General features: G+C 44.1%; 1 protein-coding gene across 2 annotated transcripts; it reads left to right on the forward strand.

Moving 5' to 3' along the window:
- The first annotated feature begins 9 nt into the window (after positions 1 to 9).
- On the forward strand, positions 10 to 25,357 carry OSGEP (O-sialoglycoprotein endopeptidase). 2 transcript variants are annotated; one of them, XM_070766833.1, is made up of 12 exons: positions 10 to 130; positions 2,120 to 2,249; positions 3,862 to 3,981; positions 5,735 to 5,910; positions 7,902 to 7,997; positions 12,814 to 12,863; positions 15,110 to 15,188; positions 17,135 to 17,200; positions 20,899 to 20,989; positions 22,711 to 22,786; positions 24,180 to 24,278; positions 25,166 to 25,357. In XM_070766833.1, exons 2-12 carry the CDS (start codon positions 2,135 to 2,137, stop codon positions 25,203 to 25,205), a joined length of 1,008 nt encoding a protein of 335 aa, XP_070622934.1. In that variant the 5' UTR covers positions 10 to 130; positions 2,120 to 2,134; the 3' UTR covers positions 25,206 to 25,357. The 2 variants fall into 2 exon arrangements, with proteins under 2 accessions (XP_070622934.1, XP_070622935.1); XM_070766834.1 differs by lacking the exon at positions 10 to 130 and adding an exon at positions 1,449 to 1,508.
- The last annotated feature ends 1,706 nt before the right edge of the window (positions 25,358 to 27,063 follow it).

Consider the following 27,063-nt stretch of genomic DNA (forward strand, 5'->3'; position numbering starts at 1 on the left):
TTAACGAGCGGATGACGTCAGGCGTCTTCTGTAACCAACCCCGGAACATTGCCTGCCTACCGAGAGAATCAATCAATACCTTCGGTTCCCAATCGAACAATCCAGAGGGTGAAGTAAAAAGTTTTAAACGGTAATATATGATCTCCTTTTTGGAAATCCTACATACGGATATTTAATAAAGTCTTTTTTTTGTTTCCTAAAAGAAAAAAAATACTGAGGTTGGAATCGGCACCTTCTCATCAATAAAGGAGAATCCCAATGGACTTCCTTGGTTTTTGCTTCCTTCCTTCCATTGAATCCTTCCATTCTCTGCCGTTCGTTCAGAACCGGGAAAGATTCCTGGAGGAGAAGCGAAACATCTTCACGCAAAACCCAAGAAAATCCAGTTGCCTCTTGGGAAGAAAAAGCACCTTTGAGACAGCCATGACTTGGATGACTGAGAGCCTCCATAAAAAAATAAAGGATAGTATTTGCAGCTGAGGGTTGACATGAGGGCTCCTTGGTGTTTTTTTTGAGCAGTTTTTTAAAAAAATTAAAAAGTTTTCTTTTATTTCAATATAAACATACTTAGATAAACATTTTAAAAAACGTTGTGGACAATGTATGGCAGTCCTGTTTCTTATTTCCTATGGTGATATTGAAATATCACAATAAGAGCTTGGATCATTTTCTTGAAGACCTAACTACTTAACTTGATCAGTTCTAGGAAGGAGTGGGATTTACTCTCAGTTTATATTCTATTGGCAGGATGGGTTACTAGAAAATAAATTGAGAGCAAACCCCACTAACATTGATGATGTTACCTATGGCAGTGTTTTTCAACCAGTGTGCCACGAGACATGGTCAGGTATGCCGCGAAGCTCAGAGAAAGAAAACAAGAGAGAAAGAAAGAAAGAGAGAAAGAGAACAAGAGAGAAAGAAAGAGAGAGAAAGAAAGAAAGCAAGAGAGAGAGAGAAAGAGAGTGAGGGAAGGTGGGAGAGAGAAAGACATAGAGGGAGGTAGGGAGGGAGAGAGAAAGAGAGCAAAAAAGAGGAAAGAAGGAAGAAAGAAAGAAAGAAAGAGGGATGGAGAGAGAGAAAAAAAGAGGAAGAGAGAGAAAGAGGGAGAGAGAAATAGAGCAAAAGGGAGGAAGAGAGAGAATCTTTTTGTCCAATATTTTTTTAGCCGCCCCCCCCCCCCCTCAATGTGCCCCATGGTTTTGTAAATGTAAAAAATGTGCCGCGGCTCAAAAAAAGGTTGAAAATCACTGACCTATGGTAAGTTGGTTAGTGAAAAGTTAACCAAGCTTCGAAATTACCGTAGACTCCTTACACTTTCTAATCCTCATGTAGCAGCTGGTCAAATGAAAACCACTTGTGTATGCTGCTGTGTAATGTAGTGATTTACTCTCTGCTTAGAACCTTGAGAAGGGGTGGGGGGGATTTAACCCTTCCTTTGCCGCTGGGTTTTCCTTCCAAGATATTTTTGTTGCACATGTGTTTTTCCTGCTTGCTCTGAAGAATCTCAGGTAAGTCATAAAGCAGTGATGGCGAATCTATGGCACGGGTGCCACAGGTGGCACGTGGAGCCATATCTGCTGGCACATGAGCCATTCAGCTCCAAAGTGCATGTGTGTGCCAGCCAGCTGATTTTTGGCTCACAGAGAGACTCTGGGAGGGCATTTTTGGCTTCCACAGAGCCTCCAAGAGGATAGGGGAGGGCAGTTATAGCCTCCCCCAGCTCCAGGGAAGTCATTGGACCTTGGGAAGGGCAAAATATGAGCTTACTGGGCCCACCAGAAGTTGGAAACAGGCCATTTCTGGCCTCCAGAGGGCCTCCAGGGGGGGGAATTGTTTTTGCCCTCCCCAGGCATTGAATTATGAGTGTGGGCACTCACATGTGCGATAGTGTGCACCCACACTTTTTCAGCACCCGGGGAAAAAAGGTTCACCATCACTGTCATAAAGGATTCATTCTCATGAATCTTATGTCCTTGTTAGCTAAATTGCCACCTGTCTGTGCAAGGGAAATCATGCCTGCTGGGGATCAGCTGGATCAGGGATCACTGCAGATTCCCGAGGTCCCCAAGGCTTCTGTTGGAGACTGAAATCACATTTCACCTTTTTTTTTTTTTTGGAGGTGTTCCAGGAAAAGATGCCCATCGTGATTGGCTTTGAGGGCAGTGCCAACAAGATCGGAATTGGGATTGTAAGGGATGGGGAAGTGCTGAGCAATCCCCGACGAACGTATGTAACCCCTCCGGGACAAGGTAGGAATCTTGTGCTATTTCCCACGAATGTTCGTCAGAATTCAGCCAGGTGCTTTCTAATTGCACTTCAACTCCCAGAATTCCTAGCCAGGGTGGTGCCAGGAAGGGATCCTGGGATTTGAAGTCATTGGAGGACATCAGCCTATGAGGGCTATTATTATTATTATTATTATTATTATTATTATTATTATTATTAATTGGATTAGTATGCCGCCCCTCTCCGCAGACTCAAGGCGGCTAACAACAGTGGTAAAACAACATGAACAGTCCAATTAATAAAAACAACTAAAAAACCCTTATTATAAAAAACCAAACATACACACAAACATACCATGCATAACTTGTAGTAGCCTAGGGGGAAAGGATAACTTAACTCCCCCATGCCTGGCGACAAAGGTGGGTCTTAAGTAATTTGCGAAAGACAAGGAGGGTGAGGGCCGTTCTAATCTCTGGGGGGAGTTGGTTCCAGAGGGCCGGGGCCGCCACAGAGAAGGCTCTTCCCCTGGGGCCCGCCAAACGACATTGTTTGGTCGACGGGACCCAGAGAAGGCCAACTCTGTGGGACCTTATCGGCCGCTGGGATTCGTGTGGTAGAAGGCGGTTCTGGATGTATTCTGGCCCAATGCCATGTAGGGCTTTAAAGGTCATTACCAACACTTTGAATTGTGACCAGAAACCGATCGGCAGCCAGTGTTGAAGAAACGTGGGCGAATCTTGGAAGCCCCACGATGGCTCTCGCGGCCGCATTCTGCACAATCTGAAGTTTTCAAACACTTTTCAAAGGTAGCCTCATGTAGAGAGCGTTGCAGTAATCGAACCTCGAGCTGATGAGGGCATGAGTGACTGTGAGCAGTGACTCCCTGTCCAAATAGGGCCGCAACTGGTGCACCAGGCGAACCTGGGCAAACGCCCCCCTCGCCACAGCCGAAAGATGATGTTCCAATGTTAGCTGTGGATCGAGGAGGATGCCCAAGTTGCGGACCCTCTCTGAGGGGGTCAATAGTTCCCCCCCCCCCAGGGTAATGGACGGACAGATGGAATTGTCCTTGGGAGGCAAGACCCACAGCCACTCTGTCTTGTCTGGGTTGAGTTTGAGCTTGTTGACATCCATCCAGGCCCCAACAGCCTCCAGGCACCGGCACATCACTTCCACTGCTTCATTGACTGGACATGGGGTGGAGATGTATAGCTGGGTATCATCAGCATACTGATGATACCTCACCCCATGCCCTTGGATGATCTCCCCCAGCGGTTTCATGTAGATATTAAATAGCAGGGGGGAGAGGACCGACCCCTAAGGCACCCCACAAGGGAGAGACCTAGAGGTCGACCTCTGACCCCCCACTATTTCCCACGAATGTTCATTAGAATTTAGCCAGGTGCTTTCTAATTGCACTTCAACTCCCAGAATTCCTAGCCAGGGTGGTGCCAGGAAGGTATCCTGGGATCTGAAGTCATTGGAGGACATCAGCCTATGAGGGCTATGAGAGAACTGCTTGCTAAAAAAAAAAAAGTCAGCATTTTTCCTGAATTTAAAGAAATGGGGGGGAAAGATTAATTAATGTGTCCCCATAGTCACACGCCTTTTTTCCTATTTGGGTTCCACGGCTAGGTTTCCTTCCAAGTGACACAGCACGCCATCACCGTTCTTGTGTCCTTACTGTGTTGCGTGAAGCCCTGGAAGAGGCTGGATTGAAACCTCAGGACATTGACGCAGTGGCTTTCACCAAAGGTAAAGCTCGTTTCTTAAAGGGAAGGAGACGCATAGATTCTTTGAGGAAGGAGGATCTCTAATCTTGGAAACTTTTAAGTTGTGGGCTTCAACTATTTATTTTATTTATTTTATTTATTAGATTTGTATGCCGCCCCTCTCCGAAGACTCGGGGCGGCTAACAACAACAAAGTGAACAATGTAAAAAATCTAATATTAAAAATATAATCTAAAAAAAAACCCAATTTAAAAGACCAATCATACAAACAAGCATACCATGTATAAATTCTGTAAGCCTAGGGGGAAGGGGAAAAAATTTCAATTCCCCCATGCCTGACGACAGAGGTGGGTTTTAAGGAGCTTGCGAAAGGCAAGGAGGGTGGGGGGCAACTCTGATATCTGGGGGGAGTTGGTTCCAGAGGGTCGGGGCCACCACAGAGAAGGCTCTTCTCCTGGGTCCCACCAAATGACATTGTTTAGTTGACGGGAGCCGGAGAAGGCCAACTCTGGGACCTAACCGGTCGCTGGGATTCGTGCGGCAGAAGGCGGTCCCGGAGATATTCTGGTCCGATGCCATGAAGGGCTTTATAGGTCATAACCAACACTTTGAATTGTGACCGGAAACTGGTCGGCAACCAATGCAGACTGCGGAGTGTTGGTGTAACATGGGCATACCTTGGGAAGCCCATGATTGCTCTCGCAGCTGCATTTTGCACGATCTGAAGTTTCTGAACACTTTTCAAAGGTAGCCCCATGTAGAGAGCATTACAGTAGTCGAACCTCGAGGTGATGAGGGCTCCCAGAATTCCCCAGCCAAAGTCAATTGGGAATGGCTGACTGAGGAATTCTGGGAGTTGAACTCCGTAAGTCTTGCAGTCACTGAAGTAGGAGACCTGTACTCTGATTAAGAGTCCTTGAAGACTGTATTGCTGTACTCCATCTCCTCGTAACCTTCTTGTTGTTCATGCTGGCTAGACTTGCAGAAAACTGTATTTCAACAAAATGTGAAGAATCACCAAGTTCTCTACTCCTAGAGAATTTTCCTAATCAAATTGAGACTAGGTGGGCCAAAGGTAGGCAAAGTTGGCTCTTCTATGACATTTGGACTTCAACTCCCAGAATTCCTGAGCCAATCATGCTAGTTCAGGAATTTTGGGAGTTGAAGTCCACATGTCATAGAAGAGACAATTTTGCTTATCCCTGGGTTGGGTGAATAAAATCAGTGAAAACACACACACACACACACACACACACACACACACACACACACACACAGAGAGTCTTCTCCTTACAAGAGTTCATTCAGTGACCATTTAAAATTACAACAGCACTGACAAAAGTGATTTATGACCATTTTTCACACTTAGGACCATTGCAACACCCCCAGGGTCATGTAATTTACATTCGGATGCTTGATAACTGGTTCATATTTATGACAATTACGGTGTCCCGGGTTTGTGGGATTCACCTTTTGTGACCTTCTGACAAGCAAATCAATGGGGAAGCCAGAGTTGTTTAACAATGGTGTTACTAATTTAACAACTGCAGTGATTCACTTAGAAAATGTGGCAAGAAAAGTCATAAAGTGGGGCAAAACTCGCTCAACAAATTTTTGATTTAGCAACATAAATTTTGGGATCAATTGGGGTTGCAAGACAGGGAGCAGCTCTAGTTTGAAAGGCCTACCAAAACAATTAAATCAATGCACAATAAAAATTTGAGAGCTGTATATCAATGCTATATTAGACTTAATGCATATTTCCCCATCTTTCAGGTCCAGGAATGGGTGCTCCACTGGTAACTGTGGCTGTTGTGGCCAGAACAGTGGCCCAGTTGTGGGGGAAGCCTCTTCTGGGAGTGAATCATTGTGTCGGACACATTGAAATGGGGCGACTTGTGACTGGTGCAAAGAACCCAACTGTGTTGTATGTCAGTGGTGGAAACACTCAGGTACTGTGAAAGAGCAGAGATTTTTGGGTTTGCATATTATGCTAAACCATGGTTTAGAAATGTAAACCATAATATCCCAAATTCATGCACATCACTTTATCCCCAAAATCAGGATTTACAGAGCCGCAGTTGAGTTCATGACCCCAACAAAATAAAAACCAGGAAACCACATCATGGCTTAGAGCAGAGGTCTTCAAACTTGGCAACTTTAAGACTTGTGAACTTCAACTCCCAGAACTCTCCAGCATAACTGGCTGGAGAATTCTGGGAGCTGAAGTCCACAAGTCTTAAAGTTGCCAAGGTTGAAGACCTCTGGCTTAAAGGGAAGTTTCACCCTGTGCTAAATAATCTATAGTTGGTTTACTGTGGCCATATTTCCAAGACAAAGCAACCTAAGTTACAGTTTAGTACAAATAAGCACTTCTGAGCAGGCAACATCATTAATTTCCTTACTTCTGAAGTCCAGTACTGTCAAAGAGCTTGGTGTAAGAAGAAAGTAATGACCTTGAAACTATGGGAGACATGTAGATGGCTTTTGTCCAGCCAATAACATCTGGCCAGAACCATCATTCTTTCCCAGGGCTCATCAGTAAAGCAGAGACTCCAAGTTGGACTTCTTTTGTAGTCATCTGTATCTTCTGAAACTCTATTCTCCTTGAACTCCTTGTGGACTTGACATTGTCTTTTTAGAAAGCCTTAAAAGACCTGGTTTCTCCAGGAGGCCTTGGGACAAGGTGACTTAGGACTCCACTTGTTGATTGACATTTTATAGTGTACTAGTAGCTGGATACCTGTGCTTCACTATGAAACTATGTGATCGGGCTTGATAAATTGACAGTTGAAGCTTTAAAATTAATGGGTAGTTACGATCAGGCTGTAGAATGTGTAAACTCCTTAGCATCAGAGTGGATTAATATAAGGCAACTGCCAGTTGGAACAGAGTTCTTTTTGGTGGGGAGACGGAGTAGAATGTTTAAACTCCTAGCCCCCAGGCCGGATGAGTCATGTGCTGGTCATGCTCATGCCCGGTTTAGCAAAAGGGTAGTATCAGAGTGTGTAATATAAGGCAACTGCAGTTGGAGCAGAGTTCTTTTTAGATGGGGAGGGAGAGTAGAATGTCTAAATCCTTAGCATCAGAGCACGTTAATATAATTCTCTGTATATAGAAATACTAATGACCTGATGGCCATTTTGAAAAATCCCTTTTTTGCAAGCATCTACAAGCCAAGAGGAACATACATGTCATGTTTCAAATTTGGAGGCTTTACTATTCCAGAGATTTCATGAGTGACTGGCATTTGATAATACGAGGGTCGCCCAGAAAGTAATGCACCACATTTTTTTTCTAAACCTACAGTAATGGTATGAATGCGAAACTTTAGATATACATTATTTGAATTGTCAGGAGTGTGTGTGTAAAATTTACATTTCTTCAGACAAATAGCGTAGCTGCAGCAGTGTCTTGAAATAGCATCTGTAAGTGATGTACGTTACAAGCAGCGTGTCATCATTGAATTTCTCACTCTGGAGAAAGAAACTGTTGGGAACATTCACAAACATTTGTGTACAGTTTATGGAGAATCTGCAGTCGATAGAAGTACGGTTAGTCGCTGGACACAGAGGGTGAGGCCATTAGAACAAGGAGTGGTCCCGACAAGGCATACGTGCCCTTGTGTCTCACTGGAGGAAGAACAAGAAGGAGATTACGTAGAAAAATAGGGAGTGTAGAAGAAACATAATTCTTTCTTCTGTGTCTTCAATAAATAATTGTTGAAGAAAAAAATTGTTACTTTCTGGGCATACATTTTGTGGATTCCCCAGAGAAAGGCCTCACAAAACAAGTTGCTACTTTTCTTGGTTTCCCTTGCCTTGTTACTGTTTTGAACCTAATGATTTCCACCTAAGAAGGTGGGGAGAAGAACTTTGGTTGGCCCATCTAGATCTTAGGAACATTGAGTAAAGAGCTATGTCCGCATCTTCCTCCTATCCAGGTCATTGCATATTCTGAGCATCGTTACCGTATATTTGGAGAAACTATAGACATTGCTGTGGGAAACTGCCTGGACCGTTTTGCTCGAGTGTTGAAGGTAAGAACAGCTGAACATAGACTGAGAATACAAGTTGTCTTCATTAGATTGTAGGTAAATGTTATGGGACTTTGAATGTAACCAACTTTTGTAAGAGGTTCAGTCGGGCGATATTGCGCATCAGAGAAACTTTGAGCTTCAGGGAACAACTGGTAAGGGTGTCAAACTTGATTTCAAACAATGTCATTTGGCGGGACCCAGGGGAAGAGCCTTCTCTGTGGCGGCCCCGACCCTCTGGAACCAGCTCCCCCCAGATATCAGAGTTGCCCCCACCCTCCTTGCCTTTCGCAAGCTCCTTAAAACCCAACTCTGTCGTCAGGCATGGGGGAATTGAAAATGTTTTTCTCCCTTCCCCCTAGGCTTATAGAATTTATACATGGTATGCTTGTTGGTATGATTGGTCTCTTAAATTGGTGTTTTTTAGATTACTTTTTAATATTAGATTTGTTACATTGTTTTCTTCATTGTTGTTAGCCGCCCCGAGTCTTCGGAAAGGGGCGGCATACAAATCTAAATAAACTAAATTAAACTAAACTAAACTAAACTTCATCGAAGGATTGAAGGAGAAGAATTCTGCGTTACTTTTTTATAAAGGATAGTTAATATACTAACAAAGTTTGATATTTAAAAGCTGCAATATTTTTTTATAAACTGCCCCAGAATGCATTCAGTAACACAAAGTAGAATGACTTTGGATAATTCCACCTGGACCGCACCAAGGCCAGGCCACTGTAACGCCCCCATAGTCAGGCTAAAATGCAGTAAGATAAGAAGGAGCTCAGGGGAGAAATTACCGGAGGACAAGATAAGGTTAGTTATGACTATGGGGAGAATTGTTATGCTGACCTTTTAGAATAGAATAACATAGAAAGTAGCAGAATAAAGGCGGTGTGAAGCAGGATTATGAGATAATTTACAAAATTATCTCACAGGGTTGCGTTTGGTGGGTATCGAGTAGAAAGTATAAACAGTACGCATTGTAAAATGTGTTTTTGCTCTCCTTGCCCTCGGTCCAGATTGGGAAGAGACTTGGAGGCTGCCTTTGCAAACACTTTTTCTTTTTAAATAAACTTTTTACAAAATTATCTCACAGGGTTGCGTTTCACCTCGGGAGGGCCGGTGTATCCAGGTGGGCATCACCAAGGTGGGCATGGCAAACTGGATGTTACCTGGGGGGGGGCACCTCTTGTGGCCCAGGTGGGGCTGGGGGATCCATTTTTGCTAGTACAGTGTTCCCTCGATTTTCGCAGGTTCGAACTTCGCGGATAGCCTATACCACGGTTTTTCAAAAAATATTAATTAAAAAATACATCGAGTTTTTTTTTCTATACCACGGTTTTTCCCGCCCGATGATGTCATACGTTATCGTCAAACTAATAATTTTTGCAAATCAATAACAAAAAAATTAATTATTGTTAATAAATAATTATGTTTATAAGTATCAGGATCACTAAGTGTCTTATTCAACGGTGAATACCAGTAATAATGCAGAGTAAATGGTTGTTAAGGGAATGGGAAATGGTAATTTAGGGGTTTAAAGTGTTAAAGGATGACTTGTGATACTGTCCATAGCCAAAAATGGTGTATTTACTTCTGCATCTCTACTTCGGAGAGGGGCGGCATACAAATCCAAATAATAAAAATAAATAAATAAATAAATTTAGATACCGCTAGATGATTTAGTTTAGTTAAAAGAATGTCTAGTATGATGGTGTTGAATGCTGAACGACAGTCTACAAAGAGGACTCTAGTGTAGGTCTTTGGAGATTCAAGATGTTGTGGGATGTAGTATAGAGCCATATTAACAGCATCATCTGTCAATCTATTTCTTTGATATGCAAATTGCAGGGGGGTCTAATACTCCCCCCATTAGAGAGTGTAAAAGCACTATGAAGCGTTATACAAGTCTTTTTTTTTTTTTATAATTTTATTTATTGATTTTTAACAATTTAAAATCACACAACATAAAACAGTGCATAGTGAAATGTGAATTGTGCCCATCACCCCGACATACACACATTCCCCACCACCAAATTGGGGGTATTTCTTTTTTAATCCACTTAACCCAAGAGCAATATATCTGTCTACATATTATAGAGTGATTCTAGTTTATTTCTTGTAGCTTGGTCTCGGATTCTGCTCGTCATATATCGTCTTACCTTGTCCCACCGTCCAATCAGCTGTCCCAAATCAGTTTCATTATCCAAATTTATCCTTTTTTCCATAATTTCAAATTGAATATGATCCACCATGTACCTATACCAATTTTGCATTGTCCATTTTGTCGCATCCTTCCAACCCAAAACTATTACTGCCTGAGCACTTTCTATTGCTGCTTTTTTTATTTCTCTAAATTCTCCCATCGCATTGCTTTTTACTAATACTGCCATTTCCTTAGTGATTGTCCATTGTATATTTAACATTCCATTGATATCCTCTTTCACTTTTTGCCAAAATTCCTGCACTATCGGGCATTCCCAAAACATATGCATAAACACTCCTTTATCTTGACAACCATGCCAACAATTCCCCCTAACATTCTGCTGAAAATGTGCAAATTGAACGGGAGTAAAATACCACTTATGTAATATTTTCCTTCTCATTTCCCTAATTCTTGTATTTTTAATTTTCCTTATATCTTCTACTATATTTTCCATTTCTTGTACCTCTACTAATATCTCATTTTGCCACCATTTAGTCAATCCATCAATCGTGTCCCCATCTGACTGTACTAGCAGTTTGTATATATTAGTTGCTTGCGCCTTTATCCCCTCACTTTTTTCTCTTATTATTTTCTCTAACCCTGTCTCCTCCCGCCATAATACTTCTTTATTCTCCCTTTCATTTAGATATTTACATATTGCATTTATTTGTAGCCACCTTCCCTTACCTAACCACCATTCTATGCGATTTCTACTTGGCCTGCCATCCTTCTCGTATAACTGTTCTATCTTAGTTATCCCTCTTCCCTTCAACTCTCCTATAACCCTGTTTAAGTTAATTTCGTTTTCTCTATTTATTACATAAAGCGATGACAGTTTAGATTTATATAATCCTATTTTCCCTTGCCATTTTTTCCAAATTTCCATAGTCCCTTTCATTGGGCCTATTAATTTTCCTATATCTCTCCTATTCCACTTCCTAAAAATTAATTCTCTATTATTCATCCCGTTTATCTGTTTTTCCAATTTCGCCCATTTATTTTCACTTAATTGCAACTCCATTAACCTTTCCATTTGAAAAGCTTCCCTATACAGCTCCAAACATGGAACACCCCATCCCCCCTCTTTTTCATTCGCAATTAACCACTTTTTTCTTATTCTTGGTCTCTTATCTTCTTCAATCCAATAATTTAATTTTTTGTCCCACTCTTTAACCTTACATACCGATAACCCCCCCGACAGCACCTGAAATAGGTACATCATCTTGGGAGCTATCATCATTTTTAAAGCTCTTATTTTAGAGAGTCTCCTTAGCTTTTTATCTTTCCAGCTCCTCATCTGTTTCAACATTTTCCTCCATGTTATTCTATAATTAATCTCTTCCATTTTCACTGGGTTTTTTAATAACCAAATTCCCAAATATTTTATTTTTTTAAGTCCTAATTTCAACCCTGATTCTTTCCTAATTTCTATCTGTTCTCTCGGATCTGTATTTAAACACATAATCTCTGATTTTTCCATATTAACCGACAGTCCCGATTCCTGCTTAAACTCTTGTAAAATATTTATTATACCTTTAATCATCTCCATCGGGGTCTGGGTCAATATAATTGCATCATCTGCAAATAAATTTATTTTCATTTCTAATTTCCCTATTCTATATCCTGCCCAAGTGTTATCTTGTCTTATCTTATTAGCTAAGATCTCTATTGCTATTACGAATAATTTTGGAGACAGAGGGCATCCCTGCTTGGTGCCGTTTAATATTTTAATACTCTGCGTTCTTTGTCCATTCACTCTTATATATGCTTCATTTCCTTTATAAATCTCTTTTATAGTTTCACAAAATTTTTCCCCCATATTTAATTTGTTACATAATTTATATAAATAACTATGGTTAACTTTATCGAACGCTTTATAAACATCTAATTTCAAAATTCCCAATTTCCTTTTAGTAGCGGTAGCATGGTGCATCACATTCATTACATTTCTAATTGGTTCACTTATTTTCCTTCCCTTCACGAATCCATATTGATCCTCTTCAATTATTTTTGGTAAAATATTTTCTAATCTATTTGCCAGTATTTTCATAAATATTTTATAATCCTGATTTGCCAAACTGATCGGACGGTAAGACCCAGGCTCTCTTAAATCTCGACCCATCTTCGGAATGGTAACAATTTCTGAAAGCTTCCATGTTATACAAGTCTAAATGCTATTATTGTTAAAGATCAGAGGAGATGGAACTTTTTAACACTCAAAGTCGGCCAAGCTGGGTTATTTTATAATTTGCAGTTTAGTCTCTGAATATATACGGGAAAGTAATTTCATGTACAAGGCATCAGGCAAAACAGTATTAAGAATAGGTTTTTTAAAAAACTTAGAACCAATCTTTACTTTCTTTTGCTACAGTCATTCTACTTCTATTTGCAGGTCCTTACATCTTTTTCCTATTTTATCCAATTCTTTTCTCTTCTTTTTTGCTGTCTCCAGGTACTGCGATGTCCACTATCCATGGACATTGTGTCTTTCCTATTGATGATTGCTCAGTCAGTTTATTGACGATCGTCAAGTATTATTAGTGTATTATTGTTTATTATTTATTATTATTATTATTGTGGAAGTCTGATTCTTTTATTCACGTCTTGTCTTAGATCTCAAATGATCCCAGTCCAGGCTACAACATTGAACAGATGGCCAAGAAGTAAGTCATAAGAAGAGGGGGGGGAATCCCCCCCCCCCCACAACCATTTAACTATATTATTGTCTCAGTTTAAATTTATAATTGACTGGTTAACCTTTTTTAATTTTTATATTCTTTTTAACTAACTTATTGGGGGGTAATTTTAGTGATGGATGTTTGGGATCGGATGGAAGGTATGTATGAGATGAATGAATGAACGATTGGGTTAGCTTGCCTGGCGATGTAGAGGCAGGAGGGATGGGGCAACCTATCTCTGGGGTGGAAGAAGGCCAAAAAATTCTGGTGCTGCTGGGGAGAGGCAAATATGACAGGAGACATGGGGCAGGCCATTTTAGGGGAATGAGGGAACGCTGGCTGAAAACGACCCCATGTTCCAGCCCCATGGACTCAACCCAGGGCTCTGGTGATGAGTGTAATCCAGGCCCTGGACTCAGGCTGCTACTGCTCAATGCAAGGTTGCTTGTGAATAAGGCCCTTCTTATCCGGGATCTTATCCTAGAGGAGGAGGCCGACCTGGTATGTGTGACTGAAACCTGGTTGGGCCCAGTGGGAGGAGTTCCTCTCTCTGAAATATGCCCAGCCGGGTTTCAGGTATGGCATCAGCCGCGACCCCAGGGAAGGGGGGCAGGAGTGGCTATTATAGCCAAGGAGACTATTAGCCTGCGCAGACTCGCTGCTCCTGAGATTGCGGGTTGTGAGTCCCTCCTTGTGAAGTTAGACCTAGGGGTTCAGGAGGGCTTGTTGCTCATGTACCTGCCTCCCAGCTGCATGTCAACAGCCCTGCCTATGCTACTCAAGGAGGTAGCCGGGCTAGCAGTGGAGTTCCCCAGACTCATTGTCTTGGGGGACTTGAATCTACCGTTGTTCGGCAAATCCTCTGGGCTAGCACAGGAGTTCATAGCCACCATGACAGCCATTGACCTGACCCACGTAATTGAGGGTCTGACTCATGGGGAGGGGGCACGCACCTGACATGGTATTTCTTCTGGAGCAGCTGAGTGATGGTCTGAGACTAAGGGGCTTAGATGTGTTGCCTTTGTCATGGTCAGGCCATTTTCTGCTACGGCTTGACTTCAGTTCTCCCCCGCAGAGAGGCGGAACCGACTAGGTGGTTCCGCCCCAGGGGCCTGATGGACCCAGAGCGCTTTCAGAAGGTGCTTGGGGTTTTACTGGATTCACTTATCCACAATTTGGCAGAGTCTCTTGCTTGTTGGAACAAGTCTCAGCGGAGGCTCTTGACCAGATTGCGCCGTTGCGACCTCTCCCTGGCACTAGACCCCGGACAGCTCCTTGGTATCATGCTGCCTTGATTGCATCAGCGGAATCCTGCCTGGCTGCCCTGTTCAGGGTAACCCACTCCCTTCTTAACCAGGGGGGAGTTGGGGAGCCCTTGCAAGGTAGTGCTGAGGATTTCAACATGTTTTTCGCTGATAAAATCACTCAGATTTTGGACTGCACAGTCGACTGACAACGAGTCAGTTGGGGTGACTGGGGCCCGTCATTGTCCACCTGTCTGGCAGGAGTTTGATCTGGTGACACCTGATGAAGTGGACAAGGCCATTGGAGCTGTGAGTTCTGCCACTTGTTTACTGGATCCGTGTCCCTCCAGATTGGTTTCAGCCAGCAGGGAGGTGACATGGAGCTGAGTCCAGGAGATTGTCAACGCTTCTTTGGGGAGGGGGTCCTTCCCGGCTCCCTACAAAGAGGCACTTGTGCACCCCCTCCTCAAGAAGCCTTCCCTGGACCTAGCCATTCTCAACAACTATCATCCAGTCTCCAACCTTCCCTTCATGGGGAAGGTTGTTGAGACGGTGGTGGCGCTCCAGCGGTCCTTGGAAGAAGCCAATTATCTAGGCCCTCAACAGTCAGGATTCAGGCCCGGTTACAGCATAGAAATTGCTTTGGCCACACTGATGGATGATCTCTGGCGAGCCCAGGACAGGGGCTTTTCGTCTGTCCTGGTGTTTCTTGACCTCTCAGCAGCTTTCGATATCATCAACCATGGTATCCTTCTGCGCCAGCTGGAGGGGTTGGGAGGCCTATTTTGATTTCCCAGTTCTGTGTTTCTCATCCTCAGCAACTTTAAGCTCTGTGGAGTTCATGATGAACTGGGGAATTCTGGGAGTTGAAGTCCGCACAGCTTGACATTTGCTAGGATTGCGAAACAATGCTCTGGAGACACCATATTTTAGATTATAGCTCCATACAGGAGAAGGAGACTCAGTGCTTCTTTTTTTCCTCCACAGGGGTCAAAAGTTGGTTGAGCTTCCCTATACAGTGAAAGGCATGGATGTGTCCTTCTCTGGGATTTTGTCCCACATAGAGGTAAGTAGGATTCAAATCCCACAAACTAGCAGTTGGAAATAGAAAGGACAAACTTTTTAAAATGTTGCCTTTAAGAACACAACAAATGACACATCTTTTACATCAGTCCAGAAAAGATATGAATGCTTTCATATAAGGGGTTTTAAATTTCCGGGACCGCCTTCTGCTGCATGAATCCCAGCGACCAGTTAGGTCCCACAGAGTTGGCCTTCTCCAGGTCCTGTTGACTTAACAATGTCGTTTGGCGGGACCCAGGGGAAGAGCCTTCTCTGTGGCGGCCCCGACTCTCTGGAACCAACTCTCCCCAGAGATCAGAATTGCCCCCACCCCCCTCGCCTTTCATAAGCTCCTTAAAACCCACCTCTGTCATCAGGCATGGGGGAATTGAGATAACTTCCCCAGGCCTATATTGTTTATGTATGGTATGTTATGTGCATGTTTTTTAAATTATGGGTTTTTAGTTTTAATTATTAGATTTGTATTGTACTGTATATTGTTTTTCTATTACTGCTGTGAGCCGCCCCGAGTCTACGGAGAAGGGGCGGCATTCAAATTTAAATAAACAAACAAACAAACAAACAAACAAATAAATAAATAAATTGCTTTTTAAACTAGTTTTTTAGATGTGTCTTGTTGTAAGCCGCCTAGAGTCCTTCAGGAGTTGGGCGGGATTTAAGTTAAATTAAATTAGATTACCTTCCCTACTGGTTCAACATTCATTACGTTAGGGAAATAACCCTAGTGACTGCCTTGTTTAGTGCCTATCCACAATGCAATGATGAAAAAGTAATTTAATGGACAATCTTCACTTTTACAATCTTCACAGGTCCACAAACATAGAAACATAGAAACATAGAAGTCTGACGGCAGAAAAGTCCATCTAGTCTGCCCTTATACTATTTTCTGTATTTTATCTTAGGATGGATATATGTTTATCCCAGGCATGTTTAAATTCAGTTACTGTGGATTTATCTACCACGTCTGCTGGAAGTTTGTTCCAAGGATCTACTACTTTTTCAGAAGGAAAGAGTAGGAAAACTTTATTTCGGCTGCAGTGTCCACTTAATAGCCAAGTTGCTGGTCCCAATCATGGTTGAATGTCTAGAGATTCCATCATCCAAACCATGGATGTCCCAAAGGTTTTTTTCAAGAGGCAACTGGACTTTCTCTGCAGAAGCTTCTTGGATAAAAAGCAAAATGTCCTCAAAGAAAATCCAGAAAGTTTTTAAAAAAGCACCTTTGGGCCAATCATGGTTCCTAAATGAAGAATAGAATGGAATAGAATTAGAATACAATTATTTTATTGGCCAAGTATGAGTGAACACACAAGGAATTTGTCTTTGGTGCATATGCTCTCAGTGTACATAAAAGAAAAAGATACATTTGTCAAGAATCATGAGGTACGACACTTAATGATTATCATAGGGGTCAAATAAGCAATGAGGAAACAATCATTATTAATAAAAAATCTTAATGAAGCAAGCAACAAGTTACAGTCATAGAGTCATAAGTGGGAGGAAATGGGTGATAGGAATGATGGGAAAAAACTAGTAGTAATAGTAGTGCAGACTTAGTAAATAGTTTGACAGTGTTGAGGGAATTATTTGTTTAGCAGAGTGGTGGCATTTGGGGAAAAAACTGTTCTTGTGTCTAGTTGTCTCAGTGTGCAGTGCTCTGTAGTGACGTTTTGAGGGTAGGAGTTGGAACAGTTTATGTCCAGGATGCGAGGGGTCAGTAAATATTTTCCCCACCCTCTTTTTGACTCATGCAGTATACAGGTGCTCAATGGAAGGCAGGTTGACAGCAATTGTTTTTTCTGCAGTTCTGATTATCGTCTGAAGTCTGTGTCGGTCTTGTTGGGTTGCAGAACCGAACCAGACAGTTATAGAGGTGCAGGTGAAGACTATCTGAAATAGATACCAAGGATTCATTCTGTTTTCTTGCAGGATGTGGCTCACAGAATGCTTTCTGCAGGAGAATGCACTCCAGAGGACCTCTGCTTCTCTCTACAGGTAAGGGACTAATCAAATCTGGATCAAAGATTTTGTAGAACAGAAGTCTCCAACTTTGGCAACTTCAGCTTCCAGAATTCCTCAGCCAGCATGCAGTCTTGTTGGCTGTGCTATCCCTAGGACCATGTAGAGGGAGGACAGTGTCAGCATTCCACTAAGCCAGTGTTTTTCAACCAGTGTGCCGTGGCACACTAGTGTGCCGCGAGACATGGTCAGGTGTGCTGCGAAGCTCAGAGAGAAAGAAAGCAAGAGAGAGAGAAAGCAAGAGAGAAAGAAAGAAATAAGAGAGAGAAAGCAAGAGAGAAAGAAAGAGAAAGAAAGAGCAAGCGAGAAAGAGAACAAGAGAGAGAGAAAGAAAGCAAGAGAGAAAGAAAGAGAACAAGAGTAAGAGAGAGAGAGAGAGAGAAAGAGAGAGAGAGAACGAGAGGGAGGGAAGGAGAGAGAGAGAAAGACATAGAGGGAGGTAGGGAGGGAGAGAGAAAGAGAGCAAAAAAGAGAGGAAGGAAGAGAAAGAAAGGGAGAGAGAAAGGAAGAGGAAGGAAGGGAGAGAAAGAGGGAGAAAGAAATAGAGTGAAGGGGAGGAAGAGAGAGAGATAATTTTTTTGTTCAAACTTTTTTTATCTCCCCCCCTCCCCCTGCTCAATGTGCCCCAGGGTTTCGTAAATGTAAAAAATGTGCCGCGGCTCAAAAAAGGTTTAAAATCACTGCACTAAGCAACCCCAACAAAATAAACCTCTGCAGCTAGAAATTTTTCAAAGTTCCAATTTATTTATTATTATTATTGGCAGCATCTGAGAAAACCTGAATCTAAAAGCTTCCAAGGTTTTTCCCACTCGGTTGAAAGTTTCTGACTTTTCCCCACACTCCCCATACAAGCTGATAACATGGACCAATCAAGTCTTTATGCTCAGATGAATACTATCTCCTTGCAAGTGCAGGTGCATTCGTCCTTTTGTGCTGCTCCCACAAAAAAAACAAAACAAAAACAATTTCCTAGGCTATTGTGACACTTATGCGGCAGTTGAAGCAAAACAGATATACAGTGATCCCTCTATTATCGCGAGGGTTCCATTCCCAGACCCCTCGCGATAATCGATTTTTCGCAATGTGGGGTTGCGGAAGTAAAAACGCCATCTGCGCATGCGCGCCCTTTTCCCATGGCCGCGCATGTGCAGATGGTGGAGTTTGCGTTCCTCGCCGCCCACGCAAAGGGGAAACCCCGATTCGGCTCCTCGCTGCTGCTGCGCTACCGAGCAGATCAGCTGTTGGGCGGCCGAAGGAACCTTCCCTGGGTCTTCCCCTCTTGCTGGCGGGCGGGCGAGCGGCGGGCATCAGCGAGGAGCCGGTGTTTCCCCTTTGCGTGGGCGGCCGGGAAGACCCAGGTTGGGGGTTTGGGGGGGTGCTGGGAAGCCCCCCATGCTGGCGGCGACCTTTTAAAACAGCCGCGCGGCTTCCCAACTGAGTCCTGAAGCCAAACACGGAAGTTCGCCTTTGGCGTTTGGCTTCAGGACTCAGTTGGGAAGCCGCGCGGCTGTTTTAAAAGGTCGCCGCCGGCATGGGGGGCTTCCCAGCACCCCCCCAAACCCGGGTTGGGGGTTCGGGGGGGTGCTGGGAAGCCCCCCAGGCCGGCTGCGACCTTTTAAAACAGCTGCGCCGCTTCCCAGCTGACTCCCGAAGCCAAATGCGGAAGTGGGGTTTTTTTAAATTAATATTTTTTTAAAAATCGCGATATAGCGTTTCGCGAAGCTCGAGATCGCGAAACTCGGGGGATCACTGTAATGGCTTCCAGAACTGACAGATGTGAAAGCCACCATCAAAGGCAATGATTAGATAAGAGGGAGATGAGCCAAGGCTGAGAAAGTAACTTGAGAAAACATCTCAGACGAGCCTTTTTTATTTCATACAAAATAAGGTGGAACGCCATTCTGTTATTAACATGAGCCAGGGTGGCGCAGCAGGTAGAGTGCTGTACTGCAGGCCACTGAAGCTGACTTGTAGATCTGAAGGTCAGCGGTTCAAATCTCATCACCGGCTCAAGGTTGACTCAGCCTTCCATCCTTCCGAGGTGGGTAAGATGAGGACCCGGATTGCGGGGGCAATATCCTAGCTCTGTTAAAAAAGTGCTATTGCTAACCATAGTTCCCTATAAGGTGCGCAGCGTGCTATAGCGCAGGCAAATCTTAACGACAGCCCAGAGTTTTCTAAGTTGGCGGGGTTTCTCCCCGACCGACAGCTGATCCACCCCTCCCAAGCTGTCGGTGGGTGAGAAAGCCCCGGCTTCCTGGGCTCTGCCGTCGGCCGCACCCACCTCCTCCCATGCCCTTCCGCTTCCCCTTGGCGTCGGAGGAGGCGTTGGCATCGGAGGAGGCATTGGCCTCCTCCCCAGCCGCCGCGCTGGGAGCTGCCCCCTGGAGCCGGGGGCGACGGGCACGGAATCGGCCTATTCCACCCTGAACTCCGCCTCCTCCCCCGCCACCATGCTAGCCAGCAAAGCGTCAAGGCTTCTGAGGTGAGCTGCGCAGCGGCGGCGGGAGGCAGAGCCAAGGGGCGGGCACGCCGGCCAGTAAAGTCGGCTTTCCGGGAAAGCAGCACGCTTTTCAAATGCGCTGCTTTCCTGCACCTCTTTCCTGGGCGGGGGGGGGGAGAAGGTGGCCGCCTCCTCCCCCCTGCCCAGGAAAGAGGTGCAGGAAAGCAACGCGTTTGAAAAGCGCGCTTGTTTTCCAGAAAGCTGGCTTTGCTGGCAGGCACAGGGCTTGAGCCCTGCGCCGGTCAGCAAAGCCAGCTGCCCGCTGCCAGCCCGATATCCGTATGTGCTGGGGGGAGAATCCACCAGCCCCGCCGCCAGCCCGAAGTCCGTACGTGTGTGGGGAGAGGCGAATCCACCAGCCTGATGTCCGGCCGTGCGGGGTGGGGGGGCCAATCCGCTGGCCACGCCGCCAGCCTGATATCCGGCCGTGCGTGGGGGGGGGCCGAATCCACCGGCCCCGCCGCCAACTCGATGAGAAAGAGGGAATGAAGGAGGGAGAGAAAGAAAGAAAAAGAGAGATATAACTGGGTTGAAAACTGAAAAAAAAAAAGAATAGCTGTACATAATGTGGAAAACAAAAAGGTAGACATAGTATAGATAAAACTGAAATAATAAGTAAAATATATATAATATGGATTATTATGGATTATTATTGTACGCTGTCTTATTATTGCTGTTAGCCGCCCCTAGTCTCCGGAGAGGGGTGGCATACAAATCCAATAAATAAGTGAATGAATGAATGAATGATTAAGATTGTAAGCAACACTTTATTTATTTATTGTAAGTTACTTATTATTATTATGACTATTAACCAATGTTACACTAACAATTACGCTGATGCTATAGACCGTAGAATTGTAAAATAAAAACTGTCAAAGATACAATTTGAGGGGGAGGAGGGAAAGGGATATGTGTTGTATTGTCCTACAACAGACATATTACAACTGTATTTACAATCTGTAAATACAATGTTCTGTTCTTTTTGTTTTTAATATGTATATATTCAATAAAAAAAATTCTAAAAAAAGAAAAAAAAGAAGTCAAATTAAATAAAGAAATAAAGAAATAAATATTTATATTGCATGTGTAGATAGAGGAGGATGGGCACCCATAGTTGAAAACCAAACAGAGAGCTTTTGAACGGATCTCATAATTTCTCTTTCCTCACTAGGAGACGCTCTTTGCAATGCTGGTTGAGATCACCGAACGGGCCATGGCGCACACCGGCTCCAGCGAGGCCTTAATTGTGGGCGGCGTTGGCTGTAAGTGATTTGGATAAACGCTGGGTAGAACGAATGTCCCTGGAGGCGAGACGGGGAAGTTGAGAAACACATAGTCCTCAATTTATAATAATTCACTTAAGGACCATTAGAAGTTACGACGGCACTGAAAAAGGTGGCTTGGCGCCGTTTTTTTTCACACAGCCGTTGCAACATGGTCACGTGATCAAAATTCGGGTGCCTGGCAACCGGCTCCTATCTATGTCGGCTGCATTATCTACAAAATTAAAATAGTCAAAACGGAGAAACCATCAAGATGGAGAAAACTTATGAGGGATGGGTGCAGTGATTGGGTATGTCTAGTCCATATTAGACATACTAGAGGTGACATGATAGCAGCTGTCCAATACAGTGGTACTTCTAGGTACGAGCTGCTCCACATGCGAGTATTCCAAGTTGCGAGCCGCGGCACGAACGAAATTTCTGTTTGACACCTGAGCTCAAATTCGGGCTACGAGCCGAGCTTCCACTAGATGGCGCAAGAATCTCCTTGCTTCCAGTTATCTCAGCGCGAAAAACAAAATCTAAAGGCATTCGTTCCAGATACGAGTTGATCGACTTACGAGCTCTGGTCTGGAACGAATTAAACTCGTATGTCGAGGTACCACTGTATTTGGAGGCTTAGATGTGACATGATAGCAGCCTTCCAAATATTTGAAGGGCTGTCGCAAAGAAGAGGGGGTCCACCTATTCTCCAAAACACCTGAAGGCAGGACCAAACAGAATAACAGAGTTGGAAGGGGGCTTGCAGGTCATCTAGTCCAACCCCCTGCCCAAGCAGGAGACCCTACACCAGTGATGGTGAACCTATGGCACAGGTGCCACAAGTAGCATGCGGAGTCATATCTGCTGGCATGCGAGCTGTTGCTCTAGCTCAGCTCCAACATGCATGTGTGTGCCGGCCAGATGATTTTTGGCTTGCACAGAGGCCGTGGGAGGTCGTTTTGGCTTCCAGAGAGCCTCCGGAGGGATGAGGGAGGGCGTTTTTACCCTCCCCCGACTCCAGGGAAGTCTTTGGAGCCTGGAGAGGGCGAAACACGAGCCTACTGGGCCCACCAGAAGTTGGGAAACAGGCCATTTCTGGCCTCCAGAGAGCCTCTAAGGCAGTGTTTCTCAACCTTTCTAATGCCGCGACCCCTTAATACAGTTCCTCAAGTTGTGGTGACCCCCAACCATAAGTCTAGCGCCAATTCTCCCAACAGAGATTTAAGCTGATTGACAGGAAGGTCAGACTGTAAACATCTGATTGGTCAGATGTTCCAAGGTGACAGTATAGAAGCTTTAGTTCCTAACACCATGGGAAATTTGTCTTTTTCCCTGGTCTTAGGCGACCCCTGTGAAACAGTCGTTCGACCCTCAAAGGGGTCCCAACCCCCAGATTGAGAACTACTGCTCTGGGGCATGGGGGAAGCTGTTTTCGCCCTCTCCAGGCATTGAATTATGGGTGTGGGAACTTGCGCATGCACAATAGCACCCTAGGAAAAAAAGATTCACCATCACCGCCCTACAGATGGCAGTCCAGTCTCTTGAAAACTTCCATTGATGAACTTCCCACAATTTCTGAGGAACAAGAAGCAACAAATATTAAAATAGTCACGATGGGGAAACATTGGTCTACTAGATGCGGTGCTTGTTGCATTTCAACTGGTTTGGGGTTTGTTTATTTGTTTTCAATCAGAAATAGACTGCTTCTTTCTTTGCAGGTAATGAGCGACTTCAAGAGATGATGGGGATCATGTGCAGAGAGAGAGGGGCTCAACTCTTTGCCACTGATGAAAGGTGAGAACACTCCCACCCTCCATCTTTTCCCAAAGATCTTCCTAGACCAGGGGCGGGCAAAGTTGGCTCTTCTATGACATGTGGACTTCAACTCCCAGAATTCCTGAGCTGGCATGATTGGCTCAGGAATTCTGGGAGTTGAAGTCCACAGATCATAGAAGAGCCAACTTTGCCTACCCCTGTCCTAGACAGTGCTTTTCAATTATTTTCCACTATAACACCCCTTCCCCCCCAGAAGAAGTAAACTTTTTGTCTCCCAACTCTCCGCGGATGCCCATCTTGTGGTCTGCCCTACCCAACCTGCCAATCCCAAATTGCGCCCCACGACAAGACGCATATCCTACCTGATATTTGTACCAGTACCTCCATTGCGTTCCTCGGATTGTGTCCAGGGCAGCTATTTCCTAAAAGAAAATATCTTGCGAGTTTGAGAAGTTTGATTGAACTCGTGAGACATTTTCTTTTAGAACGGGCTGCTCTGGACAGAACAACAACAACAGCAGCAACAACAGATTTGGAAGGGAACTTGGAGGTCTTCTAGTCTAACCCCCTGCTTAGGCAGGAAACCCTACACTGCTTCAGACAGATGGTTATCCAACATCTGCTTAAAAACTTCCAGCGTTGGAGCATTCCGAACTTCTGGAGGCAAGCTGTTCCACTGATCAACTATTCTGACTATCAGGAAATTTCTCCTTAATTCTAAGTTACTTCTCTCCTTGTTTAGTTTCCATTCATTGCTTCTTGTTCTACCCTCAGGTGCTTTGTGGCACCCCTGAGATATTGAAACACTGCTATCCTGTCTCCCCTGGTCCTTCTTTTCATTAAACTAGCCATGCCCAAGTCCTGCAACAGTTCTTCATATGTTTTAGCCTCTAGTCCCCTAATCATCTTGGTTGCTCTTTTCTGCACTCTTTCTGGAGTCTCAATATCCTTTTTGCATCATGGCACCCAAAACCAAATACAGGACTCCAAGTGTGGCCTTACCAAGGCCTTATAAAGTGGTATTAAAAACTTCACGTGATCTTGATTCTATCCCTCTGTTAATGCCGCCTAGAACTGTGTTGGCTTTTTTGGCAGCTGCTGCACACTGCTGGCTCATATTTAAATGTTTGTCCACTAGGATTCCAAGATCCCTCTCATAGTTACTACCTAGCTGAGCTAGGGCAATAGCTTGTGTGCCAGCAGATGTGGCTCCGTGTGCCACATCTGTTCGCCATCGCTGTCCTAGACTCAATTAAGCTGCATATAGCAAATTTGGGAAGTGATACAATCACACCCTGCTGATGTCGAGTGGAGTTTAGCCTTTGCAAAAGAACAAAAGAGAGGCTGCACTCAGAAAGGCTCTCCTGTTGTTATTGTTGTTTTTAATTCCTCATGACTGTTTTGTACCCAGGTTCTGCATTGACAATGGTGCCATGATCGCACAAGCTGGTTGGGAAATGTTTCGGTCAAGCCAAATCACAACACTTGAAGATTCGTGGATTACGCAAAGGTGGTCATCCTTGTTTGCCATAGTGGGAGAAAGAATTGTGAACTTAAAAGGGAGATAGAACATGGAAGTGCTGAGACATCTAATTTATTTAGATCCTTGCTTAATCAGAAACCTTTGAAACTGTGGCTTTTTAATTCTACTGTTTTAAAACTTCCAGCCATTGTACCCCTGTAAATACATTTAGTCCTTGAGTTACAGCCACAATTGAACCCAGAATTTATGTTGCTAAGTGAGAAATTCGTTAAGTGAATTTTGCCCCATTTTACAGCTGTTCTTGCCATATCTGTTAAGTGAATCACTGTAGTTGTTGAATTAGTAAAATGGTTGTTAAGTGAACCCGGCTTCCCATTGACTTTGCTTGTCAGAGGTCACAAAAGGGGATCACGTGACCCAGTTATGCAACCGTCATAAATATGAACCAGTTGACAAGCATTCGAATGTAAATCATGTGTGAAAAATGGTCAAGTGCCATAATTTTGAACAGTTACTAAATGAAATGTTATCGTTTGAGGATTACCTGTACAGATCCAGAAAATGCAATGACTCTATAAACGAGCAGCCCCCTATATTTTTTGCAATTAACAGCTTGGGAGCCCAAATTTAGTGGCCAATCAGCCCAATTATTGATGCTTCCTATATTTTTTGCAATTAACAGCTTGGGAGCCCAAATTTGGTGGCCAATCAGCCCGATTATCGGTGCTTCTTATATTTTTTGCAATTAACAGCTTGGGAGCCCAAATTTGGTGGCCAATCAGCCCGATTATGGGTACAGCTTTGAAACACGTCAAAGCTACATTTGATATGTGTTTACTCTGAGATAAATTGCATCCTCAGAAGAATGGATACCCATTCAAACCCAATTAGTTGTGTTATTTCATTCTTTCCAGGTATCGTACAGATGAAGTGGAGGTAACGTGGCGAGACTAAGGGTTTCTCTTTGCCTGAAAATCTTTCCCAGTTTGGAAGCCATGAAGTGAAAGCCGCTGGAAGGTTCAGTAGATACCTTTTTTTAAAACACACCCAGAGAGAGAGAGAGAATCCCTTTTTTTGCCTAAAATAAATGATTTGATTTTGTAGAAGGGGCTGTAAGAGTGTGTCTGTGCTGGGTCTATTGTGATGAAAAGTGGCTTTTGAGAAAAAGCAAGGGGAACTTCTGAGCAATGCAGCACCCCAGAAGCCGAGAGAATTCACTAGTTTTGCTTGTGGGTCTTCAAATCTGTTGATTTCATATTTTGTTTTCTGTGAAAACCACCTTTTCTTCCTTTTGCTTTATGAACAGAACCTTCCATCTCATCCACAAGTGTATGAGTCATGAGCTCAACCGACTGGTGACACTGAAATATTTGGGTTTCTTTTAGGGGGTGTTCCTTTTTAGCAAGATTTCAGTTGTTTTTAAAGGGGTGCACTGGATGCCGAAGTGGCTGAAAAGCTCTGTCTCTAAGGCCCCTCAAAATAAATCCCCAAAAGATCTGAAACTTGGACCTGATTGGGAATCTGCAAATGAGCCACACGCTGCCCTTAAAGTAGCATGGCTGGCCATGATCCTTTACAACCTGTGGACTTTCCCAGAAGTCCTGAGCCAGCACAACCGATTTAGAAATGCTGGGAGTTGAAGTCTCTAGGTTGTAAAGGGGCCATACCGTACCTTCTTGTATTTGTCACTTAAGAATTGCACCCCAAGGTTGAGCTTTGCTAGAAAAGGAACCCCATGAATGCAGAACTTCAGGCTACTTCTGCAGATCATCGTCCGCCAGCAGTTTGGCAGTTCAAATCTCACCAGGTTCAAGGTTGACTCAGCCTTCCATCTGGCCCTTAAAAACAAATAACTTTCATTCTGTATCGTTTTCAATTATTATAAGAGCAATGGTGGCACAGTGATTAGAATTCTGCCAGGTTGACTCAGATTTCCATTCTTCTGAGATCAGTAAAATCAGGACCCAGATTGTTGCGGGCAATATGCTGACTCCGTAAACCATTTAGAGCAGTGATGGTGAACATATGGCACGGGTGCCACAGGTGGCACATGGAGCCATATCTGCTGGCACGCGAGTCGTTGTCCTATCTCAGCTCCAACATTCATGTGTGTGCTGGCCAGATGATTTTTGGCTCACATAAAGGGAGGACATTTTTGGCTTCCAGAAAGCCTCCAGGCGGATGCGGGAGGGAAGCCTCTGGAGCCTGGGGAAGGCAAAGGCCCACCAGAAGTTGGGAAACAGGCCATTTCCAGCCTCTAGAGGGCCTCTAGAGCAGTGTTTTTCAACCAGTGAAATGGTCAGGTGTGCTGCGAAGCTCAGAGAGAAAGAAAGAGAGAGAGAGAGAGAAAAAGCAAGAGAGAGAAAGAGAACAAGAGAGAGAGAGAAAGAGAACAAGAGAGAGAAAGAAAGCAAGCGAGAGAGAAAGAGAACAAGAGAAAGAAAGAGAGAGAGAAAGAGAGAGAGAGCAAGAGAGACAAAGAAAGCAAGAGAGGGAGGGAAGGAGAGAGAGAGAAAGACATAGAGGGAGGGAGAGAGGGAGGGAGAGAGAAAGAGAGTAAAAAAGAGAGGAAGGAAGAGAAAGAAAGAGGGATGGAGAGAGAAAGAAAGAGGAAGGGAGGGAGAAAGAAATAGAGCGAAGGGGAGGAAGAGAGAGAGAGAGAAAAAAATTTGTCCAAACTTTTTTAGGCCCCCCCCCCCCCGCTCAATGTGCCCCAGGGTTTCGTAAATGTAAAAAATGTGCCGCAGCTCAAAAAAGGTTGAAAATCCCTGCTCTAGAGGACAGGGAAGCTGTTTTCACCCTCCCCAGGCAT

This window comes from Erythrolamprus reginae, chromosome Z, assembly GCF_031021105.1.
Source record: "Erythrolamprus reginae isolate rEryReg1 chromosome Z, rEryReg1.hap1, whole genome shotgun sequence".
In the NCBI taxonomy this organism is placed as follows: Eukaryota; Metazoa; Chordata; class Lepidosauria; order Squamata; family Dipsadidae; genus Erythrolamprus; species Erythrolamprus reginae.